This window comes from Megascapheus bottae, chromosome X (genome assembly GCF_031878675.1).
Source record: "Megascapheus bottae isolate mThoBot1 chromosome X, mThoBot2.hap1, whole genome shotgun sequence".
In the NCBI taxonomy this organism is placed as follows: domain Eukaryota; kingdom Metazoa; phylum Chordata; class Mammalia; order Rodentia; family Geomyidae; genus Megascapheus; species Megascapheus bottae.
In genome coordinates, this window is record NC_143547.1 from 11,345,431 (window position 1) to 11,372,610 (window position 27,180).

The 27,180-nt window shown below is 39.6% G+C and overlaps 1 protein-coding gene across 1 annotated transcript in view; it reads left to right on the forward strand.

Annotated features, from left to right (window-relative positions):
* Nucleotides 1-6,957: 6,957 nt before the first annotated feature.
* The window catches only part of Pola1 (DNA polymerase alpha 1, catalytic subunit), a 314,550-nt gene continuing 294,327 nt past the window's right edge, over nucleotides 6,958-27,180 (forward strand). The window contains exons 1-7 of the mRNA XM_090325812.1: nucleotides 6,958-7,060; nucleotides 12,037-12,164; nucleotides 17,477-17,573; nucleotides 19,027-19,107; nucleotides 25,121-25,236; nucleotides 25,684-25,746; nucleotides 26,831-26,923. Of these exons, the coding sequence (XP_090181938.1) occupies nucleotides 7,018-7,060; nucleotides 12,037-12,164; nucleotides 17,477-17,573; nucleotides 19,027-19,107; nucleotides 25,121-25,236; nucleotides 25,684-25,746; nucleotides 26,831-26,923 (621 nt within the window). The 5' untranslated portion in view covers nucleotides 6,958-7,017. The remainder of the gene's footprint in view (nucleotides 7,061-12,036; nucleotides 12,165-17,476; nucleotides 17,574-19,026; nucleotides 19,108-25,120; nucleotides 25,237-25,683; nucleotides 25,747-26,830; nucleotides 26,924-27,180) is intronic.

Below are 27,180 nucleotides of genomic sequence, written 5' to 3' on the forward strand. Positions count from 1 at the left end.
GCACAGGCAGGTTGTGGTAAAAGCTACATTGGTGAAAAAGGTCGTTGTTTCATCTACCCTGTCCCTCACTGGAGCTATGGCAACAAATCCTGTTGGAGAGTTAACTGTCATTGTGTGCTGGCTCAACTGATTATGCTCCCGGAATGACAAACATTTCCTCTTTCTTTTTTTTTGTTCCAAGTTAAAAAATAGTTAAGTGTTAATATACAATACAGCATTTTCTCTAAATAGGGAAATGAAGATGGACAAAAATATAACACTCAAATGTACTTTCCTTGATTCTAATAAGCATTTGATCCCTTCCCAGGAGCTATTAAAAACATTACTGACAATGAATTTTTGCACTTAAACAATGTGCAGTTTTCATAAATTTGTGGTAAGGTAATATCCCCTCAAGCAACTCTGTGTGTGTGTGTGTGTGTGTGTGAAAATTCTTTAAATATGGATGTGCCTTTATTTTATTATGCTAGTGCTGGGATTTGAACTCAGGGACCTGAACTCTTGCGTGGCATTTTTTTCCAGTCCTAGGGCTTGAACTCATGGCCTTTCTCGAAGCTAGAGCTCTGCTTGCTTGAGCCACAGCACCACTTTCGGCTTTTTCTATGTATGTGGTACTGAGGAAACGAACCTGGGCATTCCTGCATGCTAGGCAAGCACTCTACGACTAGGCCAAACTCCCAACCCCTCCCTTGGCATTTTTGCTTCTAGGCTGGCGCTTGAGCCTACATTTGACGATGTCTCCACTTTTTGCTGCTTAATTAGAGTTGAGTCTCTTGGCTCCATGGCTTGACTCTGAACCTCAATTCTCAGACAATTGTAGGTGTGAGCCACTGGTGCCTAAGAAAAGGGTTCTGAGAAAAGCATTCTTTTAAAATCTGATAGCACCAAAGTGCCATGAAACCTTGACTTCTTTGTTACTTTAGAATGAAAATAACTGTCTATCTAAATTAACCTTACCTAAGTAATGATTTATGCAGCCATACCAGAGAGAAAACTAGTTCTCTCTTATATTGTAGTCTCTGTCTGTCTCTGTCTCTGTCTCCTTCCCTCCCCCCCCCCCCCCCCCCCCCCCCCGTCTCTTTCTCCTCAGATCTCAGGCTCTTGTTTAGCCAGGATTATGGGCAGGAGCCATCAGCACCTGGCTGTTTTAGATGTCATTACTTCTCAAATGTGGTTTTCATAGGCATGGTGACAAACACAAGTAAGAACAGAACAATAGGTCTTAGCTCATCTTCTTTCCTTTATTCATGTCCAGAACTTTCTTCCAACTATTGAATCTCTTGATCAACGGCAGCTCCAGGACGATAGAGGCCCCGGCAGCTATCCGTAGATATCAGCATTGGCTGCTTCTTCCTTTTCCACAGCTGAATGTGCCAGGCCTCTCAGAACTAATGGGGGCCAATTTCTCCCATCCTCCTTGCTGAGCCTCCACTTTCTCCTTCTTCTCTCAGCAATACCAGGACTAATTCTTGTGATACATCACTTCCCGCACAGAACCGGAATAGAATCACTTATTTTTTTTTCAAATGCTATGAGAACTATTAGGAGAGAATTCTAAAAAGGAGTGGAAGTAAAATGGAACTACATGAACTGCTCCATCAAAGCAGAAATGCAGGAAAAGAGGGCAAAAGAAATATAACAAATGCAATAAAGAGAAAACAGTTACGAAAGGTCAAAAAGCACACAATAAATAGCCTTCATATGTTTAGGAAAATGCAATAAGGAATTAGTGTGTACCACTCAGATGGGAATTAATTTAAGATAACAGTGCAGCTGAAGATATAAAACAACTGGATCTCTTTTCATGGTTGGAGAAATGTAAGGTGTTTGATTCACCTTGAAACAATTTTGTCAGTTTAGTTTAAGGTTAAAGGCATATTTACAATATGTCTCAGCAATTTCACTTTTCCATATTAACCCATGAAAATGAATATGTCCTCATGATGTCCTGTACACATAATTACAGAAAGAACAGATTAGAGTTTGTCAGTGGCAAAGAACAGGGGTTTGGGGAACAGGGAAGCAGGTATGCCTGCATAAAAGTGACATGAAGAGTCCTTTGTGAGAGAGACGTCCTTTATTTTGATCATATTAATGTCATTATCCTCCTGGCTGTGGTACAGTTCTACAATAGGGCAAGATGTCACCATTGGGGATAGGATGTCCACATATTTTCAACCACATATCGTTTGACCAAATAATTATGCCTCAGGTAAAATGTCTATGGAATCTTTCTGCATTATTTCTTACAACTGCATGTGAGTTTACAATTATCTCAAGATAAAAAAAGTTTACTTGGAAATGCAAGGCAGTGTACAGCATATAATATATAAACAAATAATGACAGGAATGTTAGGGAATGTACTCATTACTTTGCTGCTTCAAAGAAGTACAGATATTAAGTTATTAAGTGTGGCTATTGGTTATTTATGTCAATGGAATGGATGTAAAGATCTATGAAGACATAATCATTTTTGTAAATTTATGGATAATTTCTATTTTTTTTGTTTTGCCAGTCCTGGGCCTTGAACTCAGGGCCTGAGCACTGTCCTTGGGTTTTCTCAAGGTTAGAGCTCTACCATTGAGCCACAGCACCACTTTCGGCTTTTTCTATGTATGTGGTACGTAGAAATTGAACCTGGGTCTTCGTGCATGCTAGGCAAGCACTCTACTATTAGGCCAAACTCTCAGCCCTTATGGATAATTTCTGTATAGCTCTGAAAGCTATCACACACAATTTTTCATCAGACATACCTCAGGAATGATGTTTGACGAGGGAGAATTCAATCCAACTCCCTCTTTTGACATTTTACTGTTTTGTTTGTCCAAGATGATCTTTTAGAGAAGTTATAAACCAAGCTGTCTGAACTATTGTCTCACTAAGTAGTCATGGACTAAGAGAAATAAAATATAAATTATCTTTACTGTTGAAGGAACATAGAGGATAATATGATGAAATAACAAGTGATGGCTACTTAAACTAAAAATAATTTCAATTTCCTAAGCCCAAAACATAGAGGTACTGTCAGACTGCGATTTGTATTGGTGACAGTTGCTTACCAAGAGCTAAGCTTTAATATTTCCAACACAACATTAAAGGGAAAACCTCATAAACAACAAACACCTGTTGTATCATTCTACCATTCCAGCAAAATATACATTGTTGTGTATGGATTTCCTGTATGGAATATTTTTCCAAATGGAATAAGAGAATGCTTATTTGAAGGTAAAAGAAAAGTAGCAAAATCTCTCCAGTCTGGAGAGGGGACTCAAGAGGAGTTATGTATAAAATTTTTTTTGGTGGGTAATGGGGCTTGAACTCTGGGCCTGGGCGCTGATGTCTCTGAGCTCTTCAGCTCAATGCTACCACCCTATCCCTGGGCCTGGGCGTTGTCCCTGAGCTCTTCAGCTCAAGGCTACGGTCCTACTCCTTGAGCCACAGCCCCACTTCCCGTTTTCTAGTGAATTAATTGGAGATAAGAGTTTCAAGCTCTTTACTGCCCCAGCTGGCTTTGAACTTCGATTCTCAGATCTCACCCTTCTTAGTATCTAGGATTACAGGTGTGAGCCACTTTACCCGACTTAGAACTTTTTAATATATTGTTGCAACTATGTTTGCCTTGTGCTGTTTTTCCCTTTATGAAATATCAGCAACACTTTCCATGTTTGGTAGTTTCCCAGTTATTTTATCTTTTGCTATTATATCATTAAACTTTGTTTCTACTTTCTTTTTTTATGTTTTTTTTTTTTTTTGAGACAGAGAGTCTTGTTTGCCAGAGCAGACTAGATTCAAACTTGCAATCTTCTTGCCTCAGTTTTTTTTTTTTTTTTTGCCAGTCCGGGGCTTGAGCTCAGGGCCTGAGCACTGTCCTTGGACTTTCTCAAGGCTAGAGCTCTACCACTTGAGCCTCAGCACCACTTCCGGCTTTTTTTCTATATGTGGTACCGAGGAATTGAACCCAGGTCTTCATGCATGCTAGGCAAGCACTTTAACCACTAGGCCAAACTCCCGGCCACCTTGCCTCAGTTTTTTTCAGGGCTAAGATTACAGGTCCACATCACCTTCAGGAGTGGTTACCCGAATGTACAAGGCCACAAGTCAAACATACAAACACACACATGCACATACATACATACATACATACATACATACATACATACATACGAGTGTTTCATAGGTCCTAGCCCTCAGAGGGTGTGGGTAATGGTATTAGTTTGTTTATAAGTGGACTGGCATATAAACAACAGAAATTTATTTTTTCCAGTTCTAGAGGCTGGGAAATCCGAGATCAAGGTGCCTGCAGATTCAATGTCTGGTGAAGTTTCACTTTCTGGCTTATAGAGGGAAACTTTCAAAACAAACTTTTCTACTTAAATATTTACAACGTTTCATGTCAAAAGTGACACTCACTTTAACAGTGCACTTTACTTGAAGTGAACTATTTAATAAGCTTTGTCATATTTATGTTACTCTGAAATCATCATCACAGTTAATATAAACATTATTTCAATTCCTCAGTTTTCTTATGTCTCATTTTCAGTCCATCCTACTTCTCATTCCCACGCAACCACTGATAGGTTTCCTATTGCTATAGATTTGTTTATATATTTCAAAATTTTGCATAAATGTAATTATACAGGTTATACTTTCTCTTGAGTAGGGCTGGAAATCTGGCTTTTTCATTCAGCATAATTACTATGAGACTTGCATAGATTGATATTTTGTCTCTTTATTTATTTAAATATTTTATTTATTTTATTTTTATGGCATGGAGGAATTGAATCCAGGGCCTCATGCATGCTAGGCAAGCATTCCACCACTAAATCACATTCCCAGCACCCTGTCATTTTTTTATTGTTAAGTACTATTCCATAGTAAGGCAACACTTGGACTTGTTTGAACATCCATCTGTCAGTTGATAAGTGACTTTTCAGAATTATTATACTATAAAACATGACCTTACCTACAAAGCAGTAATTCAAAACTTACTTTATCAAGAGTTAAAGCAAGCCAGTAGTCTGTGAAATGCACCTATTATTTATCTTCCCAGTCATTTTATATCTGTCAATGTGACTCTCTACTTGAGATGCAGAGTGATGTTACTGAACTTGTAGGAATGAAAGAGCTTTTAGGTTGTCGCCCTGTTTTGCATGACTATCAATGGTCTTCAAGGTCACATAGATAGGACCAATGATCACAGATCATTGGGAAAGAATTCCTTACCTGGATCCTAGTCTCACTGTCTGCATCATGACAATCAGTCATATATGTGGTACCGAGGAATCAAACCTGGGTCATCGTGCATGCTAGGCAAGCACTCTTACCACTAGGCTAAACTCCCAGCCTGGAGCATGAACTTATTTTATTCTGTCCTAAAACCTCTTCATCCCTTCCCACCACATTTAAAAAATGTACTTTAAAAGAACAAGTTTTTCACAATATGAGTTACTCTGTGTTATGGATCACAAAATTATGGATTATATACTAATACCATGTTAAATGACTCATGAAGCAGAAAGAAAATTTTCTAAATGATTAGAAATTAAGAAACAAACATCAATCAACCATGTTAGGGGAGTCAATAAGCATGTGAACAAAAGTGTGGAGAAAATATTACAAATGTGTGGGAGGCATCATTTAATAAAACATGTACATATTTGTAAAAATGACATAAGATGCATATATTGTATACACTAGATCACAGAATCAACACTTTGGAGGAGTCAAGGCAACATGTTTTGTAGGACATCCTACCTATTTAATAACATATTTAATATGTAACATATTAAATAACATATTTAATATGGAGTATGTCTGATGCTTCCAGTCTTCCCTCCCTCCCTCTCCTTCCTTCCTTTGTTCCTTCCTTGTCCTGGAGCTTCTTTAGCTTAAGGGAAGTAATTCTACCACTTGAGTTGCAGCTCCACTTTTGGCATGTTTAGTAGTTTATTGGAGACTCATAGACTTTTCTAAATCCAGGTTGGCTTCAAACCCTGAAACTCAGATCTCCACCTCTTGAGTAATTAGAATTACAGGTGTAATCTAAGCTTCTGATTGTTTTCTAATGGTTAGATTCAGGTTAGATGTTTTGTTGGAAGAATTACAGAAATGATGCTATTCCTTTTTCAAGTGTGTCACACCAGTAGATATATGAAGTCAGATTAGGGCTCATTGGTCATGCTGCTTTGGGTTTACTGGTTAAGATGGTGCAAAAACTTTTAAGTGCTTTTCTATATGTATAGACACATTCATTCATTCATTCATTCATTTATTTATTTATTTTTGCCAGTCCTGGGACTTGAGCTCAGGGCCTGAGCACTGTCCTTGGACTTTCTCAAGGCTAGAACTCTACCACTTGAGCCACAGCACCACTTCTGGCTTTTTTCTATGCATGTGGTACCAAGGAATTGAACCTGGGTCTTCGTGCATGCTAGGCAAGCACTCAACCACTAGGCCAAACTCCCAGCCCGACACATACATTTATAATCACATATACATTGTACATATAATCACACAGACTGCTCACATTGAGAGGCATAGTGTTGGGCAGAACTCAAAGGGGCAAACCAGGAGGCAGTCACGTTTCCAGGTTGGGGGAAGGGTAAGAGAGTCTAAGCACCACCCTCTTTCTGCCCGCCCGCGCCTCTTTTTCTGGGAAATCATTTCTCAGAACCAGAGAGCCCCACTTCCACGCACTCTAATGTTTTCCAACAGTGTACGTGCGCCTGCGCAGAGTGCCCAGGAAGCTCCTTTGCAGAGCCCGACCTCTTTCTTCATCAGCTTTTCACTGGCCTGCCCACAGTTTTAGTTTTCCCTTCAAGGGTCATCACAGGGCGCCAAATGCGCGCCCGCGGGAAGGCCAGGGGCGGGGCATAGCGTGGCTCAGCACGTCAGTGGCCTTCCGGGCGGAAGTCTGCAGCGTCCCAAAGCTGCTGATTGGCTTTCGGGCTGGCGCCTATCTCTGCCCCCGCGCCAGTTTCAGGCAGGTTGGCGCGGAATTGAGAGACTCCTTGACCATGGCTCCAGTGTATGGTGACGACGGTGATGTGGAGCCAAGTGGTGAGGACCAACTCCACGTTCAGGGAAGCGGGCTGGGAGAGTGGGAACCATGGCATAGCTGCGGGTGGTTGGAGGGTCTCCGCTTTATTTTTTTTTTTTTCCTGCGGGAGGCGCGTGTCCGATTCGCCTGATGATCTTTTGGGCGCTGACCTTGACGGTCTTGGGCAGGGACACTTAGGGCATCGGATAGTGCTTCTTTGCTTTGCGTTTGCTCTTTGCGAACCTGAGGATTGCCTTGCCGCTGCGACTGTTTCCACATTCGCTTGCCTTTATTTCCTTTGGTGAGTCGCTCCCACGTGCTGGACACAACTTCATGGAAACTGGTCTAGGTGAGTCACTCTCCAGACCAGACCTAAAGTATGTCACAGCTTTCACCTCAAGTATCTGCTTGAGGGCTAGAACAGAGTTTCTGTACATTATCCTTTCTAGGAACTTCCGGGGAAATGGCTATACATTGTAACACTCTTGTAAAAAAACGAATTGTCACCAAATACAAATGAATTTTATCTCTTTTAAGTTATGGATTTAAAAAAATCATACATAAAACATTTTCCTCCCATTTTTTTTTTGGGAAAGTTCTTCAAGTGCTTTTTATTAAGCATGTTTAAATCTAGTCGTTTGGGGTGAAGTTTCTAAAATTAAAAAAAAAAACAAACATACGTCTGTTCAGCAGCATTTCAGATGCCCTGCACATTCGGTTTGTCAAGGATAATCTTTTATTTCGAGGAAGGGAATAAAAAAATGCAAATGGCTTTGTCTGATTTTTGATTTTTTGAACTTTACTGATTCAGTGAACTTCTAACGTAAAAAATCAGATTCCTTTTCTTAGCCTAAGCTCCTGTCACTCAAAATGCATCACCATTAATGAGCCCTTGCTTTCTAATCAACTTCCTTTGCATTCAACTAGTTGTAAATCACAGATTTCAATTTGTTCTTATAGCCTTCCAATTTTTAAGGCAATTTCTTTTGGAGAGTTGACTAGCTTGGATTACAAATGGGCTATAGGATGTGAGTATGTGAAGTCTTGGCGGTCCTCTGTCAGTGATTTGCCACTAAGCTCTTTCTTCACCCTAAAAACTGTGAACATCAAGAAATCACTTGCAGGAGGAAACTGCAATCTTGAGACCCCTTTTAAAATCATGGTGTTGATTAAGTAGTTGCTGGGGACTTGTGGTTGTGTTTTTTTCTCCTTTAGAGCAGACTGACAAATTGTTACCTAAAGATTTGCTGCAGGCTAGTGTCTAGCCTGATTTTGGAGGCTATGGAGGTACTCCAGATTGTAATTTTGAACAAAATATTTGAGTCTTTGTAACTGGATTTTTTTCATGCCTATACACTTTTTATAAACTAAGCTCCATGAAGCCCTGGGGACATACTGTATCTTAAAAACCCTTTTTTAAAAAAAATTGTTAGAAGGTGGAATGTCTTAACAATGGCAGTGAAAAGTTGTAAGGTCTATAATGTTTACTGTGTATGAAAGAGAGGCGCAAAAAAGGGTTACAACAATCCATTTGACAAGTATCATGTACCTACTAGGCAAAGGCATACTTCCATGCTCTGGCATTACATTTGGTGGGTAGACTGGATTTAGTTTGTCATTGTGGGATCAAGATGGTAAGTATCCAATTCTATATAGATAATAGTGAGTCTTCTGAAGAACTGCTTTGTTTTTCTTCCTGCAGCTAGAGCATGGTATTGCTTGGCTAGGTGTGATGTGTATGGGGGATGTATGTATGTGCATGTGTTTGACTACTCTGAGTCCTATATGAATACCAATATTAAATGAGTTTCTCCTGTAGGATATGAAAGTACAAAGTAAGATAGGTATGGTCATTTAGTCTTTAGCTTTGTAAAGAAGAAGTGGTTATCTCCATTTTACAGATGAATAGAATACTGAGGCACTGCAGTAGTCAGAGTCCTTTGTCAAAACTTACAAGAACCATCACTAGCTGATTAGAATACAGTGTTTGCAGAAATCCAAAAGGACTGGAAATCCAGCCTGGGAATCTGCATAAACTGAAAGTGATTGGGTCATTGTCAGCTATGACCAAATACTTGCTGATAAAGCTTGTATCTTGGGACATTGCTGGTACAGTTGTCTCACATTTTCAAATCTTCCTACAGTGGTTGCTACTTCTAGAATTCTCCTTAATCTAGTATCTCTCTTTGTGAGACATTGTCTCCAATCACAAGTCCCTGCAGCTGTTTCTGATCAGTGGAAATTATGAGCTCATGTCTTAGATGAAAAGTAGTTTGGGGAAGAGCACATTTTTTTCAGCTTCTGTAGTTTGACATAGTGTATGTGAACCCTGAAGGCTTATAAGGGCTGTGTGTGGTAGTACATGACTGTAATGGCAGCATTTGGAAATTGAGGCAGGAGGAACTCAAGTGTTAGACCAATCTAAGCTACACAATGGTGTCCTGTCCCCTGAAGCCCGAATGACACAGGTTAACTGGTGGGCACATGTCACTCAGTAAGTGGCTAAACCACTTCATAATCTTTGGGATCTCTGGCTCTATACCACCCACATCTAATTGGATTTCCCTAATGATTTTCTCCCAGTTTCTGAATACTACTTGTATTTCCATCCTTTCGTAGTTTGACTTACTCTTCTTTCTTGGCTTGTGGCACTTTTTACCCTCTTCTCTCATTTTGAAATTCTACTCTTCAAGCTGTTCATGTGAAAGCTTGATTTCTCTGGCAAAATGAATGGCTATCTTCTGTGCATTTCCTTCTGCTGTGATCTTACCTCTCCCGTGGCACCATCTTTATGTTATTTAGTACTCTCAGGGCTTTTTGCTTTATTTTACTGTGATCCCCTTGAGACAGGCATCCCTATGTTATTTGTAAGTATGTAAACGCTGTATAGTAGAACATAGTTGCCTATGGGTAAGTACACTCTAATACTGAATACCAGAGATTTTATCAGGAGTCAAGGGATTCTTAAGGGAATACTCTAAGTCTAGCTTTTCACTTTTACTGGTCATGTTTAACAATCCTGAAGAATTTTTCATGTAGGACTTCTCCAGATTTTTTAAATCATTTGAATGACACCCAGAATTTTATGACTGTCACCCTTAAGTACCTGCATTCCTTAATTTTTACTTTAATGCTTTTCTGAAAATGGATTTAAAAGTCAAATGTGAAAGTCAAACAATAGACAGAAAAAAATAAGATCTCTAATTACATTTCACCTTTGAGATACAGTTTTCAAGGGTTTATTGCCAGCATTTGATACATGTTCTTTAGATTGTATCTTCTATTTCAGTTAAACCATTAGTTTCAAAAGGCTTAATGCTGTGAGGATATTCCAGTGCAGGCGGATTTTTAGGATGCTTATTATAAATCTGTCTTCTTTTTTATCTACTCTTTGAAATAAATTAATTAGTACTGAATACAACAGAATACTTAATTACATAGATATAAATTGGCAATTGTAGTAGGCCTCACCCGACTCATGGCTGTTAGGCAGCCCTGTCATCTTGACTGTTATTTGTTAGCTAGAATATGGAAGGCCTAATTCTGTGATTGAATGAATTCTTTTCAGTTGTATCTGTGAGATGGCCAGTTTGTAATGACCAAAAGCATGAATAGTTCAAAAGTTGAATGGATGAATATTGAGTCTAACTGGTATTTTGCTAGTTTTGACAAAAGACTTAGTAACCTTTGTACGTTTTTTGGCCTTACTGGTTGAACTGAGAGCCTTGCCAATTGAGCCATAGGATCTCTTTTCTGTTTTTGCCCACATTTGCTTGGACTGTCCTTCCTTCCTCCCTCCTTCCCTCCCTCCCTCCCTCCCTCCCTCCCTCCCTCCCTCCCCCCTCCCTCCCTCCCTCCCTCCCTCCCTCCCTCCTTCCTTCCTTCCTTCCTTCCTTCCTTCCTTCCTTCCTTCCTCCTTCCCCCCCTCTCTTTCTTTCCTTCCTTTCTTTCTTTCTTTCTTTCTTTCTTTCTTTCTTTCTTTCTTTCTGTCATGGTGACTAATTGGAGATAAAGAGTCTCACAGATTCTTGTGCATGGACTGGCTTTGAACTGTAATCCTCAGATCTCAGCCTCCTGAGAAGCTAGGATTACAGTTGTGAGCCACTGGGCCCGGCTGTGATTCTTTTTGTTCATGCCTCCTTGGTGTCATGGGCCACCATGCCTTAATCATCTATCTGAAATAAGGTCTTGCTAACTTTTTTTTTTTTTTTTTGCCCCAGTCCCGGGCCTTGAGCTCAATGTCCCAGCACTGTCCTTGAGCTTTCTCAAGGCTAGCGCTCTACCACTTGATCCACAACACCATGTCGACCTTTTTTGTGTGTATGGGCTTTATGCCCAGCTAGGAACTATGCCTTTTTAATATATCCCTTTTGTCATCTGGTACTTTTCAAAGAGCAGACGCTTCTTAAATCCTTTTTAGTGTTAATAGAACATAAAATGTACCAATCCTTTTAATTGTCCTTCTGAATGGCTTGTGACCTGTCATTTCAAATGGGAAATGGTTGATTTTGCTAATATTTCTGTGGGCTATCAGTTGAATTTGAGATTTCTTATCTTTTGAAGAAGAAAAATAATGGTGGCTTCAGTTGTTTCAGCTAAATCTTAGAGAACATGTCTGAAGAGTCATAACATCTGCATACTTGACCTTGAGCTTTGGGAATTAGTTTGCATTTTCAAAAGGATTCTGTTGTAAACTGTAAAACATTATGGGCCAGGAGTGTGGCCTAGTGGTAGAGTGCTTGCCTAGCATATATGAAGCCCTGGGTTCGATTCCTCAGTATCACGTAAAAATAAAAGGCTGGAAGTGGTGCTGTGGCTCAAGTGGTAGAGCTCTATCCTTGAGAAAGCCCAAGGACAGTGCTCAGGCTCTGAGTTCCAGCCTCAGGACTACAAAAATTATGCCTTGCCATTGTCTACAAATGTTTCTTTGCTTTTTTAGGGAAAATGTCTGATAGTTTTGTAATATCTCATGTAAATTTGGGTTTTTCTTTTTCAGCTGTGTCAGAAGATTCGGGGAGTCTTCTACCCTCTCGTGCCCGGAGAGAAAAAAAATCAAAGAAAGGGCGCCAGGAAGCTCTAGAAAGACTGAAAAAGGCTAAAGCTGGTGAGAAGTATAAATATGAAGTAAGTAACCCCTTTTTAAATTTCTCTTATGCTTTATTTAATTTATAGACTACAAATATTATATCACCTATGTCTCTGATTAAAAAAATGTTTTAAATTTCTTTCTTTTTTTTTTTTTTGGCCAGTCTTGGGGCTTGAACTCAGGGCCTGAGCACTGTCTTTGGGCTCTCTCAAGAATAGAGTTCCACCACTTGAGTCACAGTATCGCTTCTGGATTTTTCTATGTATGTGGAACCAAGGAATCAAACCCAGATCTTCATGCATTCTAGGCAAGCACTCTACCAGTAGGCCAAACTCCCAGCCCCTTAAGTATCTTATAATACTAATTTCTTTAATATTGTCTAAGTATGAGCATGAGGTAGATTTGCAGATTATGGACAGTACTAGACCCTATAAAGTTCTTCCTTTTTTTTAATGGCACTCCTGGTGCTTGATGAACTCAGGTCTTGGGCTCTGTCCTGAGATGCTTTTTGCTCAAGGATAGCACTCTACCATTTGAGCCACAGGGCCATTTCTGGCTTTTCCTGTTTATGTAGTACTGAGGAATCAAACTCAGAGTTGCATGTATGGTAGATAGAGTTTCATGTATTCTACCACTGAGCCACATTCCCAGCCCTGTAAAGTTCTTTTTTTTTTTTTGCCAGTCCTAGGCTTGAGCTCAGGGCCTGAGCACTGTCCTTGGACTTTCTCAAGGCTAGAGCTCTACCACGTGAGCCTGAGCACCACTTCCGGCTTTTTTTCTATGTATGTGGTACCAAGGAATCGAACCCGGGTCTTCATGCATGCTAGGCAAGCACTTTAACCACTAGGCCAAACTCCGGTCCCTAAAGTTCTTTTTTATTTCTTTTTTTTGTCTTATGGCGTTGGTGGAGAAATTTACAAGTGCTTTTATTTTACGAATAAGGTATTGTTTTTGCCAGTCCTGGGGCTTGAATTCAGGGCCTGAGCACTGTTCTTGGGCTTTCCTCAAGGCTAGTGCTGTACCACTTGAGCTGCAGAACCACTTCTGGCTTCTCCTTTTCTTTTTTTGTGGGTCATAGAGTTTGAACTCAGCCTGAGAGCTGTCCCTGACCTCTTCAGCTCAAGACTACCACCCTACCCTTGAGCCAAGTACCACTTCCTGTTTTCTAGAGGTTAATTGGAGATAAGAGTCTCAAGTCCTTTTGTGCCTGGGTTGGCTTTGTACCTTGATGCTCAGATCTCAGCCTCCTGAGTAGCTAGGATTACAGTCATGAGCCACTACCATGCCCGACTAAACACTTCCTTAAATAGAATTGTTCTTTTTTTTTTTTTTTGCCGGTCCTGGGGCTTAAACTTAGGGGGTACTGTCTTAGAGCTTTTTTTCCCCTATATTTTTATTGTAATTAATAGAAGGGTTACATTATATTCACCAGATAGAAGGTGCATTATTTCACATACATTGATACCCTTTCTCATGTCTTGGTCCCTTGAGCTTCTTTTACTCGACTAGCATTCTACCACTTGAGCCACAGCTCCACTTCTGACTTTTTCTGTGTATGTGGTAGTGAGGAATATAACCCAGAGCTTTATGCATGGTAGGCAAGCACTGTACCACTGGGCCACATTCCAATCTCTGGAATTGTTCTTTCTAATCTCATTTGTAAGGAAGTGGCCAGAGAGACTTAAGTGTAACTTCTTCCAAGTCCTGCTTAGATTAGATCTGATTCTTTTTTTTTTTTTTTTTTGCCAGTCCTGGGCTTGAGCTCAGGGCCTGAGCACTGTCCTTGGACTTTCTCAAGGCTAGAGCTCTACCACTTGAGCCTCAGCACCACTTCCAGCTTTTTTCTATGTATGTGGTACCCAGGAATCGAACCCGGGTCTTCATGCATGCTAGGCAAGCACTTTAACCACTAGGCCAAACTCCCGGCCCATAGATCTGATTCTTTTTTTGGGGCCATTTTCTTCTGCTCACTGTTTATGGCCCATCCATAAAAACCAGTCTTGGTCATCTTTGCAACAATATCTAGCTTTATCTTGTATTGCTTGAGTATCTTAACTGCCAAGGCTATCAAGTGATTAAAAACTAGAAAATAATAGTAACTAATATATTTTTTGAGCTAATGCACTGTTCTAAGTGCTTTTACCAATATGTTTAGTCTTTTTAATCCTTCCAGTAACCATATGAAATTAGGTGCCATGGTTATCAGCGTTTGGCAGGTTAGATAGATCTGAGTACAGGAAGTTTTAGTGATATCACAGTGACAGTCTTTATTTGAACCTAGTTATTTTGGCTTTGGAATATGCATGTTTAGGCATGGCCTGTACTCTATAAGGCAATTAGACAAATAGAGGGGGATTTTTTGCCATTTGGCACCATTTGTTCAAGTTAAGTGAGGCGACCAGATCATACAGGGTTGCTAAAAGGATTACAGTGAAGCAGAAGTAAAACATTTTTAATATAGGCACTTCTATAAAGGAATTCGGTAGGGCATTTGAGATGTTGGCAAAATGTGGCTAATTTCCTTTTATTCTCTTTGGTATTAATGATATTGCTCTAGGAGTTCATGGTGCGCAGTGGCAATCCTTTTTTTGGCAGTACAGAGGATTGAAGTTTGCTTTATGCTTGCTAAACTGGTCCTCTGTCTACCACTTGAACCTTGCCTCAGCCCTGGAATTTTTTTTTTTTTGCCAATCCAGGGCTTGAGCTCAGGGCCTGAGCACACTGTCCTTGGACTTTCTCAAGGCTAGATCACTATCACTTGAGCCACTGGCTTTTTTCTCTGTATGTGGTACCGAGGAATCGAACCCACTCTACCACTAGGCCAAACTCTCAGCCCCTGAAAATGTTTTTTTTTATTAAAGAATTTATTAACATTGATTTTTTACATTGTATTTCAAATGACGTGTTTAACAAACAAGTATTCAAGAAGGGAATCTTTATATACAATCACTGGCACTTAATTTTTAGAACATAATCAAAATTAGGCTAAGGGTTTGTATATCATAGATACATATTAATCTATGTAATGAAACATTATGTCTGTAGAGTCATAAGTTTTTATGTCGATGTAGTTGTGTTTATATTTCCCATACCATGTCCATAGCATTGGGAAATGTTGTTAAGTTTGTAAGCTGGGTGCCGATGGCTCATGCCCCTAGCTATTCAGGTTGCTGAGATTTGAGGATTGTAGTTCAAAGCCAGCCCAGGCAGAACATGAGACTTTTTTTTGCCAGTCCTGGGCCTTAAATTCAGGGCCCGAGCACTGTCCTTGGGCTTTCTCAAGGCTAGAACTCTGCCATTTGAGCCACAGCACCATTTCTGGCCTTTTCTAAATGTATGTGGTACTGAGGAATGGAACACTGGTCTTTGTGCATGATAGGCAAACACTCTATCACTAGGCTAAACTCCTGGCCTCCATGAGACTCTTATCTACAACAAACTACTCAAAAAAGCCAGAAGCAACACTGTAGTTCAATTGGTAGAATGCTTACTTTGAGCAAAATAAGCTCAGGAATAGTGCCCAGAGTTCAAGCCACAGAACTTGGGAATATAACTCAGTGGTAGTGAGATATTTTTGTCTGTGCCCAGAGTTCAAGCCACAGGTTGGAAATGTAACTCAGTGGTAGTGGGATCTTTTTGTCTGTGCAAAGCCTAGCACAAATGAAAAAAGCAGTAAAATCATTTTCTAAAAATGTGTCATGATCTCTTGGTGATATTTAAGTAAGTTCCTTAAATAAAGGACAAACTATGTTATATTAATTGGGGTACTTTGTTTCTGGATTATAAAAACTTTGCAGTCTGAGAATATAGCTTAGTGGTAGAGCACTTGCATAGCATGTGGGAGACCCTAAGGTTTGAGTCCCAGTGTTACAAAAAGTAACAGTAACCCCCCTAAATCCCAAACCCCTCTTTATTTAATATGGTAGGGTAAGTAATTTCTATTATTCTGTAGTAAAAGGACACATCAGCATTTGCCAGTGATTCCTGTAGAGGAAGTTAAAAAGGAGATATAAACAAAAGCTTGGTAGATATTACAGAAATCTAGTCAACTGTGGTCTTCTCACAGTTGGAAGCTCCGTGTCCAGGATTTTTATTTTAGCGCTTCACATTGAAATTTCTTTCCCTACTTCATTTCTTGAGAAATTGGATTTTTTTTAACGTTTCCATACTATAAGTTTATTATCTTTAAAAACATAATTTTATTATTATTATGAGGGATTACCATTTCACAATTCAGTTAATGCATACTTTTCTCTTTTGGACAATGTCACTCACCTCTTCTTTGCTTTCCCCTAGTTTCTCCCTTCCCTCCCTGCCCAGGAGAAATTGAGGCATTTTTTTGAGCTCTTGCTGTCATTTCATCTTCTCATCTGGGAAGTCTATGATGTGTCACCATGTACAGCTGCAGCACTGGTGTGCATCTGTTCCATTTGTAACTTAACTATAGAGTGGTCTGCTTTTAATCATACTAGGCAGCCATATGATTGGAGGGCTTGCTTCTTCCTGGTCTTTCAAATAGCTCTGCATTAAAGTACCCCCCTCCCATCCTGGGGCTTGAACTTGGGGCCTATCCCCAGGTTCTTATGCTCAAGGCTAGCACCCTTTCACTTTGAGCCACAGCCCCACTTCTGGCCTTTTTTTTTTTCAGTAGTTTCTTGGAGTTAAGAATCTCAGTGCTTTTCCTGCCCGACTGGCTTCTAAATGTGATCCCTAGATCTCAAATTCCCCAGTAGCTAGGATTACAGGCATGAGCCACCGCCACCCGCCTGTGCATTTCTAAAACCTGAGCATGATAGGGATTCATAAAAATCAATTTCTTGGTGGCTTATACAATATAAAGTATGGTTGTTTGGTTAATATTTGTAGGGATATGAATGTGGGAACGTTTCCTTGGAATTTTAGTTGGTTGAGAGTTATTAAAATTATTGTGTACTTGCATATCATCCATCAGTTAGAGGAGAAGGGTGTGGTATGCCTTTCAGGTTTGCTAAGTATAGGAGAAATCAGTCAAAAACTCAAAGTGAATAATCCCCAAAGCAGCTAATGAAGAATTGGCTATAATTCAGTTTGTTTTTTATGAAGTAGATGAGTAATTGATGGTGTGACAAGCGTATTATGCTAATGGAATCATTTAATATCTTATGTTAACACCCACCTAAAAGGAATACTAAGTTAATTGATGTCTATTTAAGGAAAACCCTGTGGTGGTGTTGAATGTCAGAACTCATGATTTGGTTGCAGCTATTCCGTCAGGCTGCCATTCCAGTTTCAATTTGACATTTTTTTTCATCTGAATTGTTTAACACTTTCACTTCATTTGAAGCTTTTCCTCAAACTTGTATAATGGCAGGTCGAGGACTTCACAAGTGTTTATGAAGAAGTTGATGAAGAACAGTATTCAAAGCTGGTTCAGGCACGCCAGGATGATGACTGGATCGTGGATGATGGTATGTGGGAGAAAATGCCCCCCAGACATTGTATTGGTTGCTTCTTGAGTCCTATATGGTAGGGTTGCCGCTTTGCCTAGGTAGATGCAGAGCATTGTTAGGAACAAATTTTGGTTGTAATTTTCATACTTTTTTGAGGATAAGGAAGCAGAGCAAGAGAAAGTTGATGTGGTCACATTTCGGAGTGTCTAGGCACCTGGCATATGGTATGTGGTATCAGTGCTTCAGAAAATGGCTGTGTAAGAATTGAGAGGATGCTTGAGACCTTTTTTGTGTGCTAGTATTGTTGGGGTTCACACTCTCACTTGGCTTTTTTGCTCAAGGCTGGTGCTCTACCACTTGAGCCACACCTTTATTTTTTCCAGCTTTTTGATTGTTAATTGGAGATGAATCTCACCGATTTTCCTGCCCAGGAAATGTCTTTGAACATTTATCCTTAAATCTCATCCTCTTGATTAGGTAAGATTATAGGATTGAGCTTCCAGTTCTTGGCTTAGTTTGTCTTTTTTTTTTCTTCTTCTTTTTTGTTTTCTTCTTTTTTCGTGTGTGTCTGTGTGTGTGTGTGTGTGTCTGTGTGTGTGTGTCTGTGTGTGTGTGTGTGTGTGTGTGTCTGTGTGTCCTGATCGTGGGGTTTGAACTCTGGGCCTGGGCACTGTCCCTGAGCACTTCTGCTCAAGTCTACTGCCATACCCTATGAGCCACAGTGCCACGACCAATGTTCTAGTGGTTAATTGGAGATAAGTCTCACAGTCTTTAGTGCCTGGGCTGGCTCTGAACCTTGATCCTTAGATCTCAGCCTCCTGAGTAGCTAGGATTAATGGCATGAGCCACCACGCTCAGCAGTTTTGTCTTTTCTTTGACTTCACATCTGTTGTGTCGATGCCATTGCTTATCTAATACCTATTTGAACAAAATTTTGCTAAACTTAAAAATGGAGCAGATCAGGAAACATCTGAATAGTTATAAAATTCTTTTGGCTATAACTAAGATATTAGTCAAATTGAGTGAGTGAGTGAGTGGATAAGTGAATGAAGGAGCAAAGAACTGAGTGACAGGATTTCAGTGTTTAGTCCAGCCTCGCTTTGAACTTTTTTTTCATATGTGCTGATCCTAGGAAATTGAACTTAGAGTCTAGGTACTATCCTTGAGCTTTTGTGTTCAAGGTTAGTGGTTTACAACTTCGAACCACAGTGCCATTTCTAGCTTTTTGTTGGTAGTTGATTGAGATAAAAGTATTATGGGCTTTCCTGCCGGGCTGGTTTTGAACTGGGATCTTTAGATCTCAGCCTCCTGAAAAGCTAAGATTACAAGCATGAACCATTGATACCTGGTTGGCTTTGAACTTTTGGTTCTCCTACCTTAGCTTCCGGAGTAGTAGAATTTTAAGTATCTCACCAGTTTTGGCTCCTGCCCATTTTTAGAAACTTGATCCTGTTATATTTTGTTCCTACAGATGGCATCGGCTATGTGGAAGATGGCCGAGAGATTTTTGATGATGACCTTGAAGATGATGCTCTTGACACCAGTGAAAAAGGTACCTCTATTTTTCTTCCAAGAGTCTCATTTTCAGATTCACAGAATTGTCTAAAAGTTGAGATGACTTTTTATTCTGATGTAGTCTGCTTTTGAGAAGGGCCTACCACAACTGGTTTTAGATAGAGAATATGTCCTAATAGTGAGAAAAACATAGTTGTATAGAAAACCAAACATAAGAAATAAAAAATCTCAAGCTGGGCGCTGGTGGCTCACTTCGGCAATCCTAGCTACTCAGGAGGCTGAGATCTGAGAATCTCGTTTCAAAGCCAGCCTGGGCACAAAAGTCCATGAGACTCTTAACTTCAGTTAAGAGAGCCAGAAATGTTAGCCAAGTGGCTCAAGAGATAAGGTGGTAACCTTGAGCTGAAGAGCTCAGGAACATCGCCCAGGCCCAGAGTTCAAGCCCCATGACCGACAAAAATAAATAAATAAATAAGTAAATAAATACCTCATCTGGAATTACAATTTCATGTCTTTATGATCCAGAGTTTGGTTTTCTACTTATTTTGAAATTTTTAGTTCTGTGTCATATTACATTTGCTGATTTTGAGGACTGCAACAATAAGTAATGTCTTTTAATCTCTACTGAAGTGATATACTTACAATTTTAGCTCTTTGATAATAGTACAGTACAATAACAAGGTTTAGAACCAGTGTAATCAACTTGCTTTTGTTTAATTGAAATTTTAAAATGATCTGAATGAATGTGTCAGATTTTTCTTAGCTACACAATCATTGGCAATTTTTCCAAGTAAACGAGCCTGATTTTATTCCTGTAAAATGAGAATGGGAAATTGTGTGTGTGTGTGTGTGTGTGTGTGTGTGTGTGTGTGTGTGTGTGTGTGTGTGTGTGTTAAGTAGTCTTCTAACACCAAGTGGCTGATCAGGGGATCAAAGGTTGGCAAACTTGGCCAGCTCAAAGCTGGTTTTTAGTATTACAGTTTTTCAGTTTTTAGTATAGTACAGAGTTCTACAGTTATTACACAATTAATTATAGGGCATTCTCTGTACCCTTGGAGGAAATCCTATCTGTGTTTTGCCCTTGAGGTAAGAGAAGTTTTGAATTCCCTAAGGGTGTTTTTTTGTTTGTTTAGTTTTTTTTGAAAGACAGATATGAGGATGAATATGTGATAGGGTAAGAACTGGTTGACCACAAAGCCTTAGATCTGTGCTATTTTGCTGGGGTCTTAGAAGTGGACTGGATTTTCCTTTGTAGATTAACATTTTGCAACATTTGTTTTTCTCTTCTTCCTAATGTCATACCTAGAAATTTGGTTTTAGTGAACTGTCTGTATTTCAGCAATGACTTCCTAAAAATAAGAATATGCTTGTTTGACGATGATTGGGAAGGGGTGGGGATAGGGAAATGGGGACAAATAACATGAGAAGGGGTATCAATATGCAAGAAGTAATGCACCTACTACCTGATGAATGTAGCTGTAACCCCTCTATACATTATCCTGACAATAAAGAAAAAGAAGAATATGTTTGTTTGCTTAAACATATAATCATTATATCATCTGATACATTGTTTATACTACAATTTCTCTAATTAATCCAGTAATGTCTTTTATAGCTATTTATTGAATTGCAGAATCTACTTTTGTTTTCATCTATCTTTAGAGTAGTATAGCCTCTCTTCCCCATTCTCTATTTTTTTTTTTTTTTTTTGCCAGTCCTGGGCTTGAGCTCAGAGCCTTAGCACTGTCCTTGGACTTTCTCAAGGCTAGAGCTCTACCACTTGAGCCTCAGTACCACTTCTGGCTTTTTTCTATGTATGTGGTACCAAGGAATCGAACCCGGGTCTTCATGCATGCTAGGCAAGCACTTTAACCACTAGGCCAAACCCCTGGCCTCCCATTCTCTCTTTATCTTTTTTTTTTCAGTTGGTTGTGGGACTTGAACTCTGGCCTGGGCGCTGTCCCTGAACTCTTCCAGCTCAAGGCTGGTGCTCTGCCACTTGAGCCACAGTGTCACTTTGTCATTTACTTATTTAAAGGCTGTAACCTGGTTGTTTTGTTGGATTTCCCATAATCTGAAAGTTGCCTGATTACATTGTTATGATTAAATTCAGGTCAAATATTTTGACAACAAGGAATACTTACTTTAAATAAGTACTGTAATATCATTCATTCCATTATAGTACACAAGCTGTTTCATATTATTGCTAAGGTGGTATTGTGTTGGTTTTCTTTTTTAAAATGTAATTTAACATAACTGTGAAGGTGATGTACAAAGGGGTTACAGTTATCTAAGTGAGGTCATGAGTACATTTCTTTTTCCTTTTTTTTTTTTTTTTTTTTTGCCAGTCCTGGGCTTGAGCTCAGGGCCTGAGCACTGTCCTGGGACTTTCTCAAGGCTAGAGCTCTACCACTTGAGCCTCAGCACCACTTCCGGCTTTTTTTTCCCCCCTATGTATGTGATACCAAGGAATCGAACCCAGGTCTTCATGCGTGCTAGGCAAGCACTTTAACCACTAGGCCAAACTCCCAGCCCATGAGTACATTTCTTGTCCAACAGTGTTACCCCCCTTGTTTTCTCCCACTTTCTTGCCCCCCCACTCCTTTTCTCCCTGGGTTGATTTTCTGATAAAATTTCCTTTACCTCTTTGCAACTCATGCAAATGTGGGCTGATGATTTGAGACTATATTGTATGTTCCATTTCCTTCAAAATTTACACCTAATATTTTCAGCATCTATTGATTCTCTTGTTTCCTCTCTCCCTTCTGTCCTCTCCTGTCTACTCTCTGCTTGCTCATGTGCTCTCCTCCCCCTCTCTCCCTCTCTCCCTCTCTCCCTCTCTCCCTCTCTCCCTCTCTCCCTCTCCCTCTCCCTCTCTCCCTCTCTCTCTCTCCCTCTCCCTCCCTCTCCCTCCCTCTCCCTCCCTCCCCCTCCCTCCCTCCTTTCCCCCCTCTCTGTTTTTGTGGTTAATTTGAGATAAGAGAAGCTAGAGCTTCAGGGGCTTTCCTGTCTGTGCTAACTTACGTTATCCTCAGATCTCAGCCTCCAAAGTAGGTAAGATTACAGGTGTGAGTCACCATTGCCTGGCTCTTTCCTCTATTTTTAAACCGTTTTTGGTAGTATTCTGAGTTGTACTTGTTAGACAGCCTGTCCTTTTTAAATAAAAAAAAAGTTTGAAGCTGGGTGCGGTGGCTCACACCTGTAATTCTAGCTGAGATCTGAGGATCAAGGTTCAAAGCCAGCTGGCACAAAAGGGTAGGGCAGTAGCCTTGAGCTGAAGAGCTCAGGGACAACGCCCAAGCCCAAACCCCATGACCCCCCCCCCACAAAAAAAGTTTTTTAAATGAGATATTTTTGTGTTGAACTATTGGGTTCAAATGATCCTCCTTCCATAGTCTCCGTAATAGAGTTGTGTGTGCTATGGTACTCACCTCCTTTCTTTTTTTTTTTTTTTTGCCAGTCCTGGGCTTAAGCTCAGGGCCTGAGCACTGTCCTTGGATTTTTCTCAAGGCTAGAACTCTACCACTTGAGCTTCAGCACCACTTCTGGCTTTTTTCTATGTATGTGGTACCGGGGAATCGAACCCAGGTCTTCATGCATGCTAGGCATGCACTCTACCACTAGCCAAACTCCCAGCCCTCACCTCCTTTCTATTTATCACTTGAAATTTTTTTTTCTTAGTTGTGGGGCTTGAATTTTCTTGCTCAAGGCTAGCACTGTACCACTTTGAGTCACAGCTCCACTTCTAGTTTTCTGGTGGTTAATTGGTGATAAAAATCTCACAGACTTGACCCAAGCTGGCTTTGAACCATGATCCTCAGATCTCAGCCTCCTGAATAGCTAGGATTATACATGTGAACCACCAGCCCACCAGCTCCCAGCTTCTATAATCACTTTTAAATTTTCATTATTAATTATTTTTATATTTTCCTGAATTTCCAGAAAATTTACTGTTAAAATTCAGTACTCATTGTTTTTCATTTGTGTGTGTGTTTGCTTGCCTGTGTGTGCATGTATACATGATGGTCTTTTAGCAGTTAATTGGAGATGTGTCTCATGGACTTTTCTGTCTGGACTGGCTTTGAACTGGGATCCTCAGATCATAGCCTCTTGAGTAATTGGGATTATAGGCATGAGACACTGGTGCTGGAGTAGTTTTCCTTCTAATGTTTAAATGATTCCACATTTGGCCAAAGGGATTCGCTTTGAGCTGCTTCCTGCATCTTTTTCATATGATCCCCAGATTTTTCTAGCATTTCCTGTTTATTAGGGCCAAAAAGATGTATGAGTACTTTGCACTCTTCTTTTTCCCCCCCTCCTTCCCCCCCCCCTCTCGTGGGTAATGGGCCTTGAACTTGGCCTGGGCACTGTCCCTGAACTCCTCTTTAGTTCAAAACTAAAGCCCTACCCTTGAGCCAAGCCCCACTTCCCATTTTCTACAGGTTAATTGGACATAAGAATCTCAGGTCCTTTAGTGCAGGGCTAGCTTTGATCCTCAAATCTCAGTCTCCTGAGTAGCTAGAATTACAAGCATGAGCCACCGTGCCTGGCTCTTTGTACTCTTCTTGGCCTAAACCTGGGGTCAGATGTTTCTCATGAGTCCCAGTTCCGTTGAGATAATGGTATTCAGATCCAGGGGATGGATGTGCTCATTGCTAAATTATTATCATTATTATTATTATTATTATTATTATTATTATTATTATTTATCATCTTGCAGTTCTAGGGCTTAAACCTGGCTGTCCTAGGTAAGAAGTGAGATCCTGGCTCAAAAATAAGCAGGGCAGAGCCAGGAGTGTGGCCTAGTGGTAGAGGGCTTGCCTAGCATGCACGAGGCCCTGAGTTCAATTCCTTGGTACCACATACATAGAAAAAGCTGGAAGTGGTGCTGTGACTCAAGTGGTAGAGTGTTAGCCTTGAGAAAGCTCAAGGACAATGTTCAGGCCCTGAGTCAAAAAAACAAAAAACAAACAAACAAACAAAAAAACCCCACAAAGTGGGCCAAAGATCTCAGGTGATAGAGAGCCTCCTTAACAAAACCCAGATTTCAAACCCTAGTACTGTCAAAAAAAAGAAAAATTAAAGTGACACCAAGAAATAAATTTTTCTTTCATTTCTCCATCTTCTGCATTGTTTCCATTCATCTCCATCAATAACCATATTTTTTATATTCTTTTTGTTTGCATTTAATGGGGCTTCAACTCAGGGCCTTCTGCTTGTTCCACTGGTCCTCTACAAATTGAGCCATGCCTCCCTCTAACCTGGTTTTTGCTGACTATTTTGTAGCTGAAGTCTTGCAGACTTTTCTGAATGGGCTAGTTTTGGCCTTTGATACTCTGGATTTCAGCCTCCTAAGTATCTAGAATTACAGTTGTTATCCGCTACTGTCTGGCAATCATTTTTCTGGTTTATACTTCCTATATTTGCATATATTAAACATAATGTGTATTTTTTCCACATAGGATGTCATTCATTCATTCATCATTCATTAGTTAGAATATATGCACCATCCAGCTTCTGACTACTTGTGTAATATAGAAACTCCTTTATATATTGGTGACATGTGCTAGCCGTGTGGCTAATTGTGTTATTCTTAGTTTATGTGAGCCACCATGCCCAGCTAAGTACGAATTCTTTATATTACAGAAATGTTTATTAGAGAAGTTGATCCTTTATATGTATAAAACATTTTCAACAGGTTTTTCTTTAATTCATTTCTGTAATTGAGTTTATTAGTCTTGTTCTTGTAAGTGGACTCTGGATAATAGAAATAAAGATTTTTTTTTTTACAAAATGTAGATTATAAAGAAAAAAAATTTAAAAAAGTAGTTGTAGCCCAGTGCTTGTGGCTCACACCTGTAATCCTAACTGTTCAGCTCATTTTAAAGTTTTTTTCTTTTTGTGCTTTGTTTAGAAATTTCGTGTTTACATTTTGCACTGTTAATATTTTTCTTGTCAAATTCTCATACTCAGGGAATGAGTGACTAGGCTTTTAATTTTCCATTTTGATTTTGGCTGCTTATGTTTCTAAGTAATTTATATTCCAATAGGAAAAGATGGCAGAACACACATCAAAGAGAAGAGAAATGTAAAGAAACCTTCGGTGACAAAACCAAACAATATCAGGTCAATGTTCATTGCTAGTGCTGGAAAGAAAACTGTAGATGTGAGTTTCATGGTTTTCCTTATATTGAATCTTTTTTTTCATGTAGTGAACATTTTTTGATATACATAATAGATGCTCAATATATGTTTGAGTAACATTTTTCCAATTTCACTAGTTTATGAAGTTAAGTTTAAAGCGCTCAGTGGTTAGAACTTGGGAGAGAGAAGGAAATGGAACAGACAAGCTGAATTGGCAAGTGTTTAATTTCAATGACTTAACACGAAGTCATCTGAGAGAATTCGATGGGAATAAAAGATAAGAGCTATACAAGAAAAGTTATATATACATAAGTGTTGTTAAAATCTGTGAATAGTACGTTAAAGTATTCAGTGAGAAATGAGGAGGCAAAAACTGACAACATAGGATCTTTCTTGGACATGCTGTATGGGTAGAAGATTGTAAGGCCAGTATTTTCTCATTTCTTATTTCCTCCTTTGTAATCTTCAGAAAGCAGTGGACTTGACCAAAGATGATTTGCTAGGTGACATTCTGCAGGATCTGAGCACTGAGGTAAGTGAATGTCTAGGTGTAGAATATGCAGAGCATAGGCTGAAGAAACAATTCAGTAAATATACAAAATAGACTATTGCTAGAATATAAAAAATGGAAGGACAAGTAGGATGCTGGTGCCTCAGTTTTGTAATCTTACCTACATAGAAGGCTGAGAACTGAGGGTCATCATTTCGAGCCATGCTAGGGAGACAAATCTGTGAGGCTCTTATCTCCAGCTATTTAGCAAAAGGGCAGAAGTGGAAATGTGACTCAAATGTAGAGCACCAGCCTTGAGCAGGAAAGCTAAGAGAAATTTCCTTGACCCTGAGTTCAAGCCCCAATACTGCCGCAAAAGAAAAAGAAAAACAGACTTGCCATCACAAAAACCACACCAATTTGAAAACAAAGACAAAGCTTTTAGTTTCTTCTTGTCATTTTAGATGAGTGGTTTCCAGCTGTCATAGCTGTATGATTATGTAGGTAGGGTAGTGTGGGTGTGTGTTGGAAGTAGTGAGAATACACCTAGGAGGTGCTACTGTGTATGTTCATTGCTTGTGTTCAGTTGCTCTAGCGTGTGTTCCCTAAAGAGACTGACGCCTGACCATCTGTACATTAAGGCATGGGATCTTCCTCCAAAATTCTAAGGGGAAGTGAAGGAAGTCAGTGAGCTATCCGTAGGACTGGACAGGCTTAGCTGCACCACGGATTCAAAAATTTGCTATGTCTCATCAAGGCTAAGGTTTTATTTAGAGTTCTAAATAATTCTAAGTGATTGTTCATTAAAATGTGTAATGTCAATGCTATGTATGTAGTTCTTTCTTAATAATTTAAAAATTGCTATACTGGAAGGGCAAGTGAAATTATGTTAAATTTTCAAAAGACAAAATATGGTGAGGGGTGGATTCAATATCTATTCTGGTTTTCTAATGACTTCTGTACTATTGTTGCTATAGTAACCACAGTGCATGAACATAGTTTGGGTGTGGGGGGGAGTGACAGGGAAGGAAAAATGCTTTACTTATTGGGCTTCATTGAGTGAAGAAATGTACTTTATCTGTTATGTGGTAAACCAAGTATGACAGTGTCTGTCTTACACTTTTAGTCATCTCAAATAACTCTCCCACCTGTAATAATATCAAAAAAGAAAAGATCCGCTGGAGCTTCATTGAATCCTTTCTCCGTGCTTACCCCTAAGGTAAAGTGTGTAGAGATACCTTTAGTCTTGATTTATGGTGTTGCATTACATTTATTTTATTGTTTATGTATATGAAGGAAATGCTTTAAGATTTGTCTTTGATATTTATTTTCAATTAGGACTGTCATTCAATATGTACTTCTGTGTATTTCAAAATAGCATGTACCTGCTTTTTTGATAGTAAATTTTGTAGTAACTAGTATGTATTTATTATAGGTATTATAACTGTGCTAAATGCAATAATTTTCCTCCTGGAA